This window comes from Phaseolus vulgaris, chromosome 7, assembly GCF_000499845.2.
Source record: "Phaseolus vulgaris cultivar G19833 chromosome 7, P. vulgaris v2.0, whole genome shotgun sequence".
In the NCBI taxonomy this organism is placed as follows: Eukaryota; Viridiplantae; Streptophyta; class Magnoliopsida; order Fabales; family Fabaceae; genus Phaseolus; species Phaseolus vulgaris.
Genome location: NC_023753.2, coordinates 33,130,504 through 33,144,603, shown reverse-complemented (window position 1 = coordinate 33,144,603; position 14,100 = coordinate 33,130,504). Strand labels below are relative to the sequence as shown.

The 14,100-nt window shown below is 33.4% G+C and overlaps 3 protein-coding genes across 7 annotated transcripts; 1 reads left to right on the top strand and 2 right to left on the bottom strand.

Annotated features, from left to right (window-relative positions):
* Positions 1 to 2,292: 2,292 nt before the first annotated feature.
* On the top strand, positions 2,293 to 6,206 carry LOC137830156 (probable polygalacturonase). Of its 5 annotated transcripts, none has more exons than XM_068637328.1 (7): positions 2,417 to 3,168; positions 3,311 to 3,402; positions 3,733 to 4,050; positions 4,448 to 4,568; positions 4,812 to 4,986; positions 5,134 to 5,204; positions 5,314 to 6,206. In XM_068637328.1, the coding sequence occupies exons 2-7, from the start codon at positions 3,391 to 3,393 to the stop codon at positions 5,997 to 5,999; spliced, it is 1,383 nt and encodes a 460-aa protein (XP_068493429.1). In that variant the 5' UTR covers positions 2,417 to 3,168; positions 3,311 to 3,390; the 3' UTR covers positions 6,000 to 6,206. The 5 variants fall into 5 exon arrangements, with proteins under 5 accessions (XP_068493425.1, XP_068493427.1, XP_068493429.1 ...); XM_068637327.1 differs by having other exon boundaries at positions 2,446 to 3,168; positions 3,727 to 4,050; XM_068637325.1 differs by having other exon boundaries at positions 2,472 to 3,168; positions 3,628 to 4,050.
* Positions 6,207 to 6,424: 218 nt separating this feature from the next.
* LOC137830155 (protein S-acyltransferase 18) lies at positions 6,425 to 9,568 on the bottom strand. Its single transcript, XM_068637323.1, has 9 exons — positions 9,298 to 9,568; positions 9,079 to 9,192; positions 8,663 to 9,010; positions 8,209 to 8,277; positions 8,053 to 8,124; positions 7,827 to 7,955; positions 7,633 to 7,713; positions 7,274 to 7,435; positions 6,425 to 7,194 (listed from the first exon to the last, which is right to left on the bottom strand). The coding sequence occupies exons 1-9, from the start codon at positions 9,337 to 9,339 to the stop codon at positions 6,667 to 6,669; spliced, it is 1,545 nt and encodes a 514-aa protein (XP_068493424.1). The 5' UTR covers positions 9,340 to 9,568; the 3' UTR covers positions 6,425 to 6,666.
* A 1,130-nt stretch (positions 9,569 to 10,698) lies between these two features.
* Positions 10,699 to 13,773, bottom strand: LOC137830154 (probable WRKY transcription factor 47). The gene is made up of 7 exons (XM_068637322.1): positions 13,427 to 13,773; positions 13,215 to 13,298; positions 12,983 to 13,117; positions 12,242 to 12,355; positions 11,992 to 12,144; positions 11,809 to 11,922; positions 10,699 to 11,729 (listed from the first exon to the last, which is right to left on the bottom strand). Exons 1-7 carry the CDS (start codon positions 13,646 to 13,648, stop codon positions 11,163 to 11,165), a joined length of 1,389 nt encoding a protein of 462 aa, XP_068493423.1. The 5' UTR covers positions 13,649 to 13,773; the 3' UTR covers positions 10,699 to 11,162.
* Between the last annotated feature and the right edge of the window lie 327 nt (positions 13,774 to 14,100).

Here is a 14,100-nt window from a genome sequence, read left to right as displayed (position 1 = left end):
CGAAAAGGCAAAAGCTAAAATCACAGCAAGAAAAACCAAAACTGAGTCAAAAAGAGAATCCAGATTGTAATAATTTAATAAAAAGAAATAACCTAATAAAGTTCGTATAGACATCACAATTTTCTACATATAAAAATTCTGAACAAGTTCTGAAAGTTATTATCATATTGAGTATAGCAGATGAATACCTAAAATTGCTACAAGTTAATTACAAAGTCATGATGGAAATTGTTTTTTTAAAAAATTAAATATGTAAATCACAGGTTTTATAAAAATTAATTAACTAACTAAGAGTAAACATAGTAAATTTACATTAAAAATATTAAATTTACATATATATATATATATATATATTCTTTCCTAAGTTCAGTAGATGCTGTGTGAATCGAGTTAGTATGATTAAATATATTAATTTAATTTAATTTGAGTTAGTAAAAATGAAATATTTTAACTCTTTTTAATAATTTTTATAATATTACTTTAACGCTTATTTAGTGGTTTGCATAAATACATGTTTTAAGATAGAAAGGTATTTTTGTTTTATTTTCATGATTTAAAGTATTAATTTTTATTTCACGTTATTGTATTTGAAGAAAGGTATCTTTATTACATTTAAGTTTTAAAATAGTTAAGAAAGTTGGTTAAATTGATTTAATTAAAATCGATAAAGTTGTGTTATTATTTAAATCTGATTAAATCTCTCTGTGCTGAGGTGGAAACACGAAAAAAAATACACCTTCACTTGTATCCTTAAATTTTTTATTAAATCTCAATTAATTTAAAAAAAATTATTATTATATTAATGAAGTTAAATATTATTTTATAAATTAAAAAATTATTAATATTTGAAATATGTGTTATTATTAATACAAATTATAAAATAATTGTTTATATTAATATTTAATATTAATTATCAAGATTTCTTTATTAATTACTTTAAATTTTAAATTAATTTTTAATTAAATTAAAATGTTTTGAGTTTGAGTATTGTGTAGATGGTCCTCAACTTCCATTATTTATCATCAACTTTTGACTGCATATTCATTTATTGCCACTTATTACTATCTACGGAGACACTCAATAAACCACCAACAACCTCATTTTTCTTATTTTCAACTACCAATCCCAATATTATATACAAATCTCTCCATTCCCTCTTACTCTTCATTTTTCAATAAAAAAACATTTCCTTTTATTTGCCATTTTTTTATAAAATAATATATTTTTTAGTTATACTTTTAATTTAATTAATTAAAATGAAAAATTAGTTATGATTAGAAAGAAAAACATGCAATAAGTATATATTGAAATAATGAAAAATAAAAAATATAATAAATAACATTCAAAATGTACATTTGCAATAGAAAAATTAGATGCCTTTCTTGTTCTTTTTAAACAAGTATTTTATGATATGTTTAGGAAATCATAGGAAAGCATTAATAACAATGAAGTTATGTGAATTGCAAAAAAATAAAAATTTAGAAAATTATAAGAGAGAGCTTTTATAAAATTAACTAAAGTTTGACATATTGCATGTTTTTCTTTCAAATTTATGGAGAAACACATTCATGTGGCAGTTTCTCCTTGGATTCTCTCAATAACCACTTTTTCTTCAATTATTTGAAGATATAACTCCTTCTATCTTCATTATTCCATCAAATTCTAATCTATACCCATTCCTTCATAGAGTCTAACATTTTTTATCTTTTATTTTCGTTTAGCAATTACAACTTCCTTTAATAAATCTATCTACATACCACATAGTTTTTTTTATTACCATCTATATCAACTATATAGTTTGAAATTCTTTTATATATATATATATAATTTATATTGTTTTAAGATTTAATGTTTCATTATCTTATAATTACAAAACTTAACTTCTTAATTTTATATTTAAAATAATCCACTTTTAGTTTTGTATATACCATGTTTAATTTTTTTAGTTATTATAGGACTAAAAGGAATTATAAATTACAGGTGTAAGAACATAAATAGAAAATATTTATTGCAAATAAAGATAAGTATAAATAAAATAAAATGTTAATGTAATTTAGTTTGTTAAAAATATAACAGATAGTTTTAAACTAATTAAAGTCAAGAAGGATAAATTGTGTAATATAACTGTGGAAAATAACAAAATTCCTATTTCACTTATATGTATATAACAAATTATATAGAAATTTAAATATCCGATAAAATTAACTCCTAAAAACGTTAATTAAAACTAGATGAAAGAAAAACTAAAATATCAGCTATCAACGACCTTAAAGAATATTCTAACACTTTTTCTTTTTCTTTTTTGAAAAGATATTGAATGCAAACTGGTTTTGGTATTTTTGGCTAATCCACCTTCTTCTGTTCTTCCTTTCTTGCCTCCACAATTGTAGCTAATGTCTTCCCTGGCTCAGGTTTCAATTACAAATTGTATTCTACAAATCAAATAAAACAAAGAAAATAATGGAATGAGTGAAGTGCTTGAAAAGTTAGATAGATTAATCAAATATTACGTACGAACTGGAAATTGGTTTACGATCAAAATCAAAATCATAGGTTATCGAATCGGAAGTGGTCAGTGCTTCATGCAATTGGAAACCTCTGAAATTGTCTCCGTCTGCGTCACTGCTTCAGCAATGGAATCATCGGTGAAATGCCCAAAACCAGATACCGTGATCATCTGATTAGAGTAGTTTCTTCAGAGCGATTCCTGTCTCAAAAATCATTGCTTGCTCTTGGTGGCTTTCTGGGTTGGTTAATTGGTTTCTTCCACAATGGTTGAGAGAGAAAGAGAGAGAGAGAGGGGAAGAAAGAGTCTGGAAGAAGATAGAGAGACACACTGAGAAGGGGTTCCTACTGCTTAGTTTTTGAGGGGCATCAACAGTCCCTGTCAATGATTTTTACTTGGGTTGGGTGGTGCTGCTGCGTTACCTCTCTCACTCTCAAATGGCTCATCCAATCACGATCAGTAGCACACTCCTTTCTTTTTCACCGATTTGATCAATCAACCAAAGCTTCTCTTCTTCTTTGCCCCTTTCACCCTCTCTCTCTCTCCCTGCTCCTTTTACATCACTAGGAGGATTTCAAATTGGTCATTGAGGGTGGCTCAAAAGCTCCGCCTCTGGTCAAAAGGGACAAGTGGATCTCACTCATATGAAGAGACTTTCAACTGTGAGTCAGTCTCTGTTTGCGTTTATTACCCCCACCTTTGCCCTTGATAGGTTTCAATACAATGTTACTTTTTTGTTTCCACTGACAAGCTTAGTAGCAGTGCGTGCAGTAGTAAGATCTAAAAGCAATTTTTTTTACACAGATCAAGAACAGCAGCAGCATTCATGGGATTCTTCGTTGTTTACCTTAGTGTAATTTAATCCCTGTTACTTGTTATCCCTCATGCTTGAAGAGGTGGTCAATGAGAACTGATTGGTCTTTGGTTTTCTAATTTTCCCTGTTACTTTCCTGGTATTTGAAAATATCTTCTTGTTTATTACCTGTTTGGTGAAATGTAGCTGATCTGAGTAGATTTTTTCAACTCATCAATTTGGAAATTCTTCAACCCGTCTCATACAGTTCTTTAATTTCATAATATTGATACCTGATAAGATACATTTCGAACTGCTATTGTAGCAGCTGAAGAAGCATGTAACTACAGCCCATGATTTTATAAAAAATTGATATTTCGCGCAATGAGCACGGTTCTAAACTGATGGGGACATGTGTCTCTTGCAGTTGCAGTTGGTGGGTGTGTTTCTGGTTCTTGCTTCGTTCAGTTGTAGCCCATGGACAGTGTGGGGCAGCTCGTACTGCAATCGGATAAACTTGAAGGAAGTCCGGCCTCACAGTGTCAGTATTACCGAATTTGGTGCAGTTGGCGATGGGATCACTCTCAATACAAAAGCATTTCAGAATGCCATCTTCTACCTAAATTCATTTGCAGACAAAGGTGGTGCCGAGCTTTTTGTCCCCGCAGGCCGGTGGTTAACTGGAAGCTTTGATCTCATCAGCCATCTAACACTGTGGTTGGACAACGATGCAGTAATTCTTGGTTCAACGGTAATCTGATGTAAATAATATGGTGAAATGCAAGGAAAAGGAAGATTAGCATATCTGCCAAATGTGTTTGCTTTGCTGGCTTGTCTGCAATGTAATTATGAATAGCACACTGTCATTTTCACCATAGACATAACCTTCCTCAGCTATGTTTCTTTCTCATGCCTATCAATCAATTTGGAAATGTTTTATTATAGTTAATTAACATAGATACTTCCTGAGCTATACATGTATTAATTTACAATAAATTTTTGTTACTATTTGATTTTTTGCTTCAGAAATCAATTTATGTTTGTAACTGGCTTAAGTCTAAAAGACCTGGTAGCTTAATCAGTTGAATTTGCTGTCTCGTTTATTTTATGTAACAAGTGAAATAAATGCAATATCATGCTTGTTACAGAACTCCGAGGACTGGCCAATTGTGGAGCCTCTACCATCATATGGTCGTGGAAGGGAGTTGCCGGGTGGAAGGCATCGAAGCCTCATTTATGGGCGTAATTTGACTGATGTTGTCATAACAGGTTGATAACATTCAAGAAGGAATTATCTTCTATACCTATATTTCAATCAATCATGATTTTTTTCACACTCTTTTCACCTATATCTCCCGCTTCCTTTCATACAAATAAATCATTATCTATTATTATTTTTTTCTCCATTCATGTGTAATCAATCTCTTCCCTCCCAAGGTGTATGCACGGGCAATGGGTGTGAAAATAATCTTCTGTATTTTACTTATTGATGCCATTGGTATCCCAATGAAGGTAACAATGGAACTATAGATGGTCAAGGGAGTATCTGGTGGGACAAGTTTCGGAACAAAACATTGGGTTATACACGTCCTCATTTGGTCGAGTTGATGAATTCAACCGGGGTTCTCATTTCAAATGTAACTTTCTTGAACTCACCATTTTGGACTATTCACCCTGTATATTGCAGGTTTGTTCCCTAAAGAAGGATTAATTTATATGTCCATCCATACTTGTTTACAGAACTTCATGAACTTAAATTAGTATTTTAAAGTTATGCAATAGTGAAGCTTTCATGATTAGGGGGAGATTTGAAACTGTTTTTCTGGATGAACAGCCATGTTACAATTCAAAATGTCACAGTCATTGCTCCTCATGGTTCACCAAATACAGATGGCATTAATCCAGGTGAGTTTTCTCCGTTAAGTAGGAAAGTCATACACTGTGGCAACAATGCACAGGTATTCTAGGTTGATCACTCATCATATTCTCATATATACATTCTAATTGTGTCCAGATTCTTCAGACAATGTATGCATTGAAGACTGTTATATAAGCACTGGTGATGATCTGATTTCCATCAAAAGTGGATGGGATGGATATGGCATCTCATTTGGTCGGCCCAGTACAAATATTAACATCCGCAGGCTCATTGGGAAAACAACGAGTGCCGGGATTGCTATCGGAAGTGAGATGTCTGGAGGTGTATCAGAAGTTCATGCAGAAGATATTTACATTTTTAATTCACGTAGTGCAGTTAGAATAAAAACTTCTCCTGGCAGGGGTGGTTATGTTAGAAATGTCTATATCTCTAACATGGTATTGGCTAATGTAGATATTGCTATTAGGTTCACTGGTTTATATGGAGAACATCCTGATGACAATTACGACCAAGAAGCTCTACCGGTAATTGAAAGGATTACTATCAAGGATGTGATTGGGGAAAAAGTCAAACGTGCTGGCCTTATACAGGGTATTAAAGGTGACAACTTTGTCAATATCTGCCTATCAAACATCACACTTCATGTGACCTCAAAATTGCCATGGAACTGCTCTTACGTTAAAGGATATTCTGACCTGGTTTCACCGGAAGCCTGTGAGCCTCTCAATGAGCGAATATCCCCTGAGCATTGTTCCGACTGTTGCTATGTACCAAACCACTTAACGAGTTTGGGGAATCAAAATTCGGGTGCTTGGGTTTAGAACATCAAGCTACCTAAGTTCACTTATAGCTGAAATTTGATTGATGAGTTTCTTCAACAAGACAAATTTTACCTCAGAAGTTGAATGGTGTTGCTGATCTGCGGTTGTCTGTCTGCAGAATGACACCGAGAGATGATTGTTTCTTGTAACTTGTGTGCAGTAACAAATAATTGAGTTATTTATCAGAAATTGAATTTGCATGATTTATTGTCTTGCTTTCCTAGCTACTTATTATTTTTGAAAAGTAAAATGATTTTTTTTATACATTTTGCCTCCTTAAGTTAGCAAATCTCTATTAAGGAATTCAACAACCTTAATCCATCAGGGGAAAACTATTTATATAATCTTGGGATCTTGTTTTGCACAGAAGTAAAATGAATACACAAATATTTGTTTAAAAATAACTTTACAACAACAATTGTGGATAGCTGGGAAAAAAAACATGATTGCATTGCCTTTATATGAGAATTAACAAAACAAATGAGTCATACTTACAGGTACATGGACTAGCAGGAACTATCCCATGTCATGTATATTAAACAGGAATCCATGTTACATAAATTAAAGATCACGGGTATAAATTATATGGAATCAATGATATATAGAAAATGGATATGGAGAATGCACATATCAACAACCCTTTCTCTAAGGCTGAGAATCTCAACTTCTAAAATACATTGCTTCTTGGGGATGGCTCGCTATCTTTGCCGATAGCTGAACATAGAACCTGCCTTGAAATATGTGTTTCGAGCTCCCTGGACACATCGGTTAATTTCAAGTCGAAACTGCTTCTATATTTGTGATGTGGAGATGCTATCAAGTTGCTAGAGAACACCGTAGTAGGTGAGCCAGCAGAAAATCTCCTTCTCGGGCTGGTGTAGCTTCCTGGTGATCCAGTAAGTCTCCCTTTTGCTATAAAAGATGTTGAGCAAAACTCCTCAGTGTCTATAGTTTTGTCCGAATTCATCAATGGTCCGCATTTTGTTTCCAATGGAAGAGGTTTTAACGAGTTATGTTCCCCTGCTGGCTTTTCTTTCATAAGCTTTTCCCTGGCCTTCTCAGCTGCCAGTAGGGCTTTTTCCCTGGTCAACTTTATGAGTTTCCACGGGTTAATGCTCACATGGAACTTCTTAGTCTTGATCAAGGGGGAAGGTTCAGTTTCTCCTTCAATCCTGATAGACAACCTCGGTGAGCCCTGAAGCTCAAAACAAACCTCCCAGTTGGTTTTGAATCATAATCAGGTCATAAAATGAAATAATCTATCTCATTCTTACCTGATTTCCTTTGCATAGAAACTTGGACATTAGTGTTGGCTTCTCAGGTGAGTCAAAATCCAAGCTCTCATCTGAAGAGAAATCAGAATCATCCAATGATTCCAATTCCATGGCTTCATTCTCTTCTTTCATCGCTAGAATATAGTCATAGGTTCTCATTCCCTTCATTAATAACACAACAGAATTCAACAACCATAAAGACATATAGCTAGAGCTTGATGGCAAAGCACTTTCTCAAACTGATTATTAAAGCAGGTTCTTTCTTCTAAACACTTTGGCAAACTGATTTAATAGCATCTGTAACTGTTTTAAATAAATATATGATCATTGATAGTTTCAAAAAAAGGAAAGAAGGCTACCTTTCGTATAAGAACCACATGAAAGAAGAAAAGCTGCCCCAATGCTGCTGAACTATAAGCTGTCAATAGGAGAAGCAACACCTGCAGCAGCATTCCGTGAAGTTGGAAGCAAATAGTGAAGTTAAATTTTAGATTCAGTCTGGAGCAAAATACAGAAATGTTAAAAAATGATTTATGATTTATTCAACTCTTACACATATGGCGGCAAGAACTCCTCTTGGAAATTCTATATAGAGTTTCCTCTGAAGCTCCTTTTCTATTCCCCTTTTATCAGCAAAACACCTGATAAATATGGCTATCGCAGCCCCTCCTTCAATCAAGAGCTGAAACATAACAACCAATGTTGGAAATACCTAAAGTCACCTAACTCAAACACTAGTTATTTCGGTACTAAAATTGAAACAACTTGTGATCACTCACCATTAACAGCACAAAAATCATGAGAAGAAAGAAGGTTGTGTAATTCTTTTTTCCAACGCAGTTATTCAGCCACTGGAAACAAGTGATAGAAGATATATTTACATCATAATAACAAAAGAGAATATATAAATTAGAAACGCGGAACATAATACCTACCCTACAATGGTGATCAAACCCTTCAACACAGCGATTACAAGTCCTGCAGTGCTTACTGTGCTTTTTCACCTAATTCAGAGTAGAATTAGATTTAACAGGTTAAGATAAGGATTTGTTTTATACACTTCTTCATACGCATTTATAGAAGAAAAAACAAGAAAGTATAAGGACTTAAATAAGATAGTGGTGTGCATGACTCATATTAGTTAAATTAGCTTCTGTATTTGTTAAATCTTAATAATAGAACCATTCTTGAATCAAGTTAATTAACTTCTATATATGTACGTGTGAGTGTTTTTCCCGATCATTTAAGAATCCGATTGATATTGCTAACATAACTGCAATAAATTATCTTATAAATTTAATTAAACTTATTTAATCTATTTTTCTTATTTTCTTTACCCCCACATGATTGTTGAAAGGTTTATCCAGCAAGCTAGATTAATTGAAGTACCTCAAAATCACAAAGTGCACAAAAGGAGATGTCATCCTCTTTGAGATTGGGGGCAATGGCATCATCATCGTCCTTCATGACAAGGGGGAATGGCAAGAGAGGCTCCATTTGTGGACTTGTCTTCAAGGGATCAAGGTACTTCCTCTTTATGAACGTCCTCAGCAACTTCCTCTCCACCCTCCTGAAAAACCTTATCACAATCTGCCCAAGAATGAACCCGTAATTCAGCTTCGGAGTCACATTTGACGTCCCTCTCTTATTCTTCTTCTTCTTCTTCTTCCGGAAGCTGGTCCTGTCCGTGGGGTCAATCGCCGTGCACCTCACGAACAGAAACATCACGGAGGTTGCCTGCGCAAAAACACGTGCGGTGTCACAGAAACCGAACAGAGTCGAGACTGAAAACAAAGACGACGTACCACGACGGAAAACGCGAGGGTGAGTGTTAATTCGGCGGTTGGGTTTCCGAGGAAAAGTCCGAGGAAGGTGTAGAAACACACCACCAGAAAAGCGTACACTGCCGCGCCCACAAACTGCACTCACAAAACAGAAACTCAATGAATCTGATATGATCGAATCCTTGCTTAGATTTTGTTATTTGATTCTGAAAATTGAAAATGTGTAGAAATAGAAAAGACCTGTAAGGTATGGAGAGGGCGTTGCCAGCCATGGCGTCTCATGGTACAGAGTAGCAGTGAAATGTGGGTTTGATGTGTGAGGACGAAAAGAGAGAGAAAGGTATTAGAGTTGCAAGTTTCAACTCGAGTCGACTCAACTCAGCTCAACTCACCTCAACGGTCTAGTATTTGCTTTCAAAATTTAACTCAACCGGGCTCCATTGGATGCCTTTTTTCTCCATCCAACGGACACCAATAGTACTTCTTAATTTGCCTTTCCCCGAAAGAAGACAAATTGATCCAGTTCCAGGCCTTTCTTTATGGGCGGGCTCCATTCTTCATTCACCAAAACTTTTGGGCCTTTATTCCTGCAATCTCCAGGTAATTGATTCCCGCACCCCGATATTAAACTGCACCCCATATTTTATGTGAAATGACAAAAAAAAAATTTCTAGTTTAAAGAGGAGATTGTGGATAAAAATACATTTCGAATTTAATATTCTGAAATGTATTTCTAAATTTGGATTTTTGAAATACTTTTTTTGGATTCAGAAATCCATTTATTTTTTTTGTATTTTAGAATTATTTTTTCAGAATAAGATTTTTATCTTTTAATTCTATTCTAAAATTTTATATACGAACACAAAAATCTATTCTAAATTTTCTTTTTATAATATATATTTTAGTTCCAAATTTTCAATTCTAAATGAATTATAATCTTAAAAATTCGAAAGTTTTATTCTAAAATTTTATTTACGAACACAAAAATCTATTCTAAATTTTCTTTTTATAATATATTTTTTAGTTCCAAATTTTCAATTTTAAATGAATTATAATCTTAAAAATTCGAAAGTTGATGGTAAAAGATCGTCGGTGCTGAAAGTATGGGCCCAAGCTCCAAAGTAAGACACAAACCAAGCATGCTATACTATTATTAAATTATAAGGGTTTAATTCTATTTTATGGTTTCTATATTTTAATTTATGTGTGATTTTTATTATTATTCATATTTAAATTTTATAATTGTATAAGTATTCCAATTGAGTTCCTCACCTTGAAATTTCATCCGACGAAGTTGTAATATATAATTAATTTGTATAAATTAGTAAAAGAAAAATGCATAAAATATATTTAAATAAAATATTAAATGTAAGATTTTGTGTGTGCAAGTATTTTGTATGGGCTCCTTTTTCAGTAGAAAAAAATTAAAATAAATTTTATTACTAAAGACTAAATTTGCAGTGTCTAAATTAGTTATGTACAAAAAGTAATTGAAATTACCCAATTCATATGTGTAATCCTTATTTTTTTAAAGTGAGTCAATCTTTGTGATTTCTATATAAGTAACATCTACTTAACCTTATTGTTGTGTACTCCGAAGAATCATATTACAAAAATTAACTTTTTTTTTTCTCCCTCTCATTTAAAGACATAAATATATAAGTATTTTAAATTAAACATCTCATGGAAATTTATGAGAAACATATATAAGCAAAAAGTTCTTACATTCACTTCATAAAGTTTTAAGCACCCTCTTGAACTCCTCCTCATAAGTCCCATTTTCCTTGAATTTACATTCATGCTTCAACAATGTAACCAAATCTTCCACATGTTAGGCAGCAACACATTTTGTGGACATTTTTCTTATTCTGATTGCCCAACACACTCCTAGTTTTTTTTACTATACATCACGAGATAAAATAATAATGAGTGTTGAATGTTGACTTTTTCCTTCTCATACAAATTTCCTCTAAAAAATAAACTATAGTCTTATATATTTACACTCTATACATAGGGATAATAATATGTAGGGTAAGCTAATATTAATTCTTGTATACAAACTGGTGGTGAACCGATAAGTGGTGCATGCATGAATGTGAAAAAAATTAAGTGGATTCAGGTAACATAGATGTTCCAAGGGCAAGAACATTTCTACCGTTACTATTGTTATTATTTCCATCATTGCCTCTAGAAGCTCCAAGAATTGACGAGATAGCTGCTGCTAATGCTACAGTGAAATTTGGATTCGAAGCAACAGCTGCAGTCATCACATCGGTCATAAACGAAGGTTGTCTTTGGCCTAGTGAATGTTGGATTTTGTGAGGGAAGAAGATAGGGTGCCCTAGTAGATGAGGAAAAGTAGTTGCAAGCAATGGAAGAGAGGTGTCCCGATGCAGTTGCGTAGGGTTGGTGGTCATGTCAAGGGTGATAGTGGGAAATGGTGCAGAGGCTGAGAACGTTGGCATTGGGATGTAGGGCATGGAAGAGAATACTCCTACACTGTTGTTTAGTGCTTCGTTACTAGCTATTGAACCTGAAGAAGAAGATAATAACATAGCTGCAGCTGCTGAGGTAGAATTGGCCATGACCGTGGCTGAAGGTGGAAGAGGGTGGTTGTGATTGCCTTCGTAAGTTGTTATCAACACACTCATGTCCTCTGTGCATCTTTGCACCTATTTCACATGCATTAACAAACTTAATCCTTTCAAAGAGAAGGAAAGATAAAGCTTCAGCAAAATGAGAATTATTTACCTGTTTACGAACCGGGCATCCTACTGCCATGGTGCAACGATAGTAGGCACGAGGACAGGGATTACCCTTGGATATTTTTTGCCCATATTTCCTCCATTGACATCCATCGCAAATCTGAACACTCACATTCATTAGATGCATGTAAATAGATGCAGCAGGTAATATATTTAGTTTGATTATTACCACCGGAGCTTCTGATCTTGCACGCACGGAAACTCTGGCTCTTCTGAAAGGAGTCTCACTGGGCTTAGATTCTTCAAACTTGGGACACTTGGATGATCCCAAACTCTGTGAGGACGATTGTTCAACAACATCTTCTACACGATCATGATGAGCCTGCTTTCCAATATCAAGTTTAGTCACCAAGATGTACATTTTTTTTAATAATTAATTATCTACCTATGACTTTCTAGAAAAATTAAAAAATCAGTACCTCTTGACCAGATTTATCATCGGAGACTGATGCAGCAACATTAGCGTCTAATTTGGTGCATGATAGTGGGTCCAATAAATGTTGACCAGACATATTATCATTTTTCTCCCCGTTCTGTTCCATCCACTCGATTAGTTCAGTGCTTTTGATTTTAACTTTATATATATGTTTGAATGTAAATTTTGACATTAGGTTTGGTTGGGAAAATCTAGCATTTAGGTTAACTAGTTAATAGCTGATGGTTTATAATGGATAGTGAATTCATAGCTCGTACTCGTTAGATTTCACAGTAAAGTTATATTATTTTAAAAATGAGTATTACTTAATTTATTTTAAATGATTCGTCCTCTACAAATTTAAATATTTGATTAAATTAAATAAAATAAAATCTGGCATGTTCATGAAAATAGAATGACATATTTCCACATTTCGTAATTAATTGTGTAATTCTTTTTGCGATACTAGTCCTTACAATTTATATGTAAATAAAATTCAACTGGTCTATATTTATTACTACATTTAAGTCTTTTTCTTACTCTTATCTTCTGACTAAACACCTAGAGTTCATGGAAAGCCTGAAATAAACACATATATCATATATGGATTCAATGACTTTTAAGGATGGAAATAATGGCGACCTTTCTTAGTTATTTTAGATCAATGTCCCAGATTGAAATTGGTAACACTGTGAAAGACACACACACACATATATACATATATATATTATATGACTGTGGTTACCTGATACGGCTTTTGCTTCTGCATAGCAAGGAAAAATTGTAGATGGTGGTAGTTTTTGGTGATTTGGTCCAACATAGTTTTCAACTTGTAATTCTCTTCTTGTAGTCTCAGAAACTCCTTTTCGAGTGTATTCAGCTGAAAACAAAAAGAGAAAAACAAAATTGAATCTCAAAACTCAATTTCAGGCATCTATTTAATTTTGAGGATCATATAATGATCTTATGATGCAAACCGGAGGAGATTTAGGATCTTGATCTGTTGGTGTTGATCTTGACAATTCATCAGTCTGACTCGGACACATTAAATTCAGCGTGGTCTGTAATTGCACAACATAAAAATAATCAATATTAGGTATTCAGAATCTAAAGTGCAAGCATAAATGGAGAAACCAGAACATTGAATGGACAAGTCAATGTGATTTTGCTTGATGTTATGAAAACTTACATTGATGAACTGATCAGTGAAAAGAGGTTGTGATCCGTTCTCTTTAGGAATGTTTGAATGAGTATTTGAGTTATCAGTATGAGTGTTCTTAGACGGTGAAGTTGATGAGAAAAAATCCAGTTCTTTGACGGAAGGATCGTGATGCTGTCCGGTGTTGACGGTTGTAGGATCAAGATTCATGAATTGATGACGGTGTTGTTGCATTTGGTGGTGGTTTTCCATGCTCAATCCTACTGATATACGGGGAGAGAGTTTAGAAAGAAAAGGGCCAAAAGGGATTTCAACGCCAAGGGTTCAGATATGTGCTACTGATATGCGACTCTATATTTCTCTTCTTGCTCCTTTCCAAGTTAAGACTTAAAACTCTCTTTTTATATGTTCAAATACTATTAGGACGAAATAAGACTATTTTTACATTAAGAAAAACTTTCTGTGATGAAGCCAACGGATTTACGAAAAACAAAACATACTTTTCACATAATCAATTATTAACGTATAAAATATTTATTAATTACTATATTTTATTAATATTTATATTTACATTTATATAAAAGGCTCATTTAGTAAATTTAGTAAATGGGTTCTTCAAATAATTGGTATTTCTTGAAGTAGCAGTAATGACGAAGAGGTTAATGAAATAAACACTATAAATTATTACTATATTAATTAAATTA

Excerpts from the sequence above, each read along its gene's own strand:
- LOC137830156 (XM_068637324.1), top strand. Across the intron at positions 4,051-4,447 it reads CAGTAATTCTTGGTTCAACG|AACTCCGAGGACTGGCCAAT; the intron begins GTAATCTGATGT and ends TGCTTGTTACAG. Across the intron at positions 5,205-5,313 it reads TACAGATGGCATTAATCCAG|ATTCTTCAGACAATGTATGC; the intron begins GTGAGTTTTCTC and ends AATTGTGTCCAG.
- LOC137830155 (XM_068637323.1), bottom strand. The coding sequence starts at position 9,339 with ATGAGACGCCATGGCTGGCAACGCCCTCTCCATACCTTACAG. Across the intron at positions 9,011-9,078 it reads CCCTCGCGTTTTCCGTCGTG|GCAACCTCCGTGATGTTTCT; the intron begins GTACGTCGTCTT and ends GTTTTTGCGCAG. Across the intron at positions 8,278-8,662 it reads GTGCACTTTGTGATTTTGAG|GTGAAAAAGCACAGTAAGCA; the intron begins GTACTTCAATTA and ends ACTCTGAATTAG.
- LOC137830154 (XM_068637322.1), bottom strand. The coding sequence starts at position 13,648 with ATGGAAAACCACCACCAAATGCAACAACACCGTCATCAATTCATGAAT. Across the intron at positions 13,118-13,214 it reads AAGATCCTAAATCTCCTCCG|CTGAATACACTCGAAAAGGA; the intron begins GTTTGCATCATA and ends TTTTGTTTTCAG. Across the intron at positions 11,923-11,991 it reads CAAGATCAGAAGCTCCGGTG|ATTTGCGATGGATGTCAATG; the intron begins GTAATAATCAAA and ends GTGAGTGTTCAG.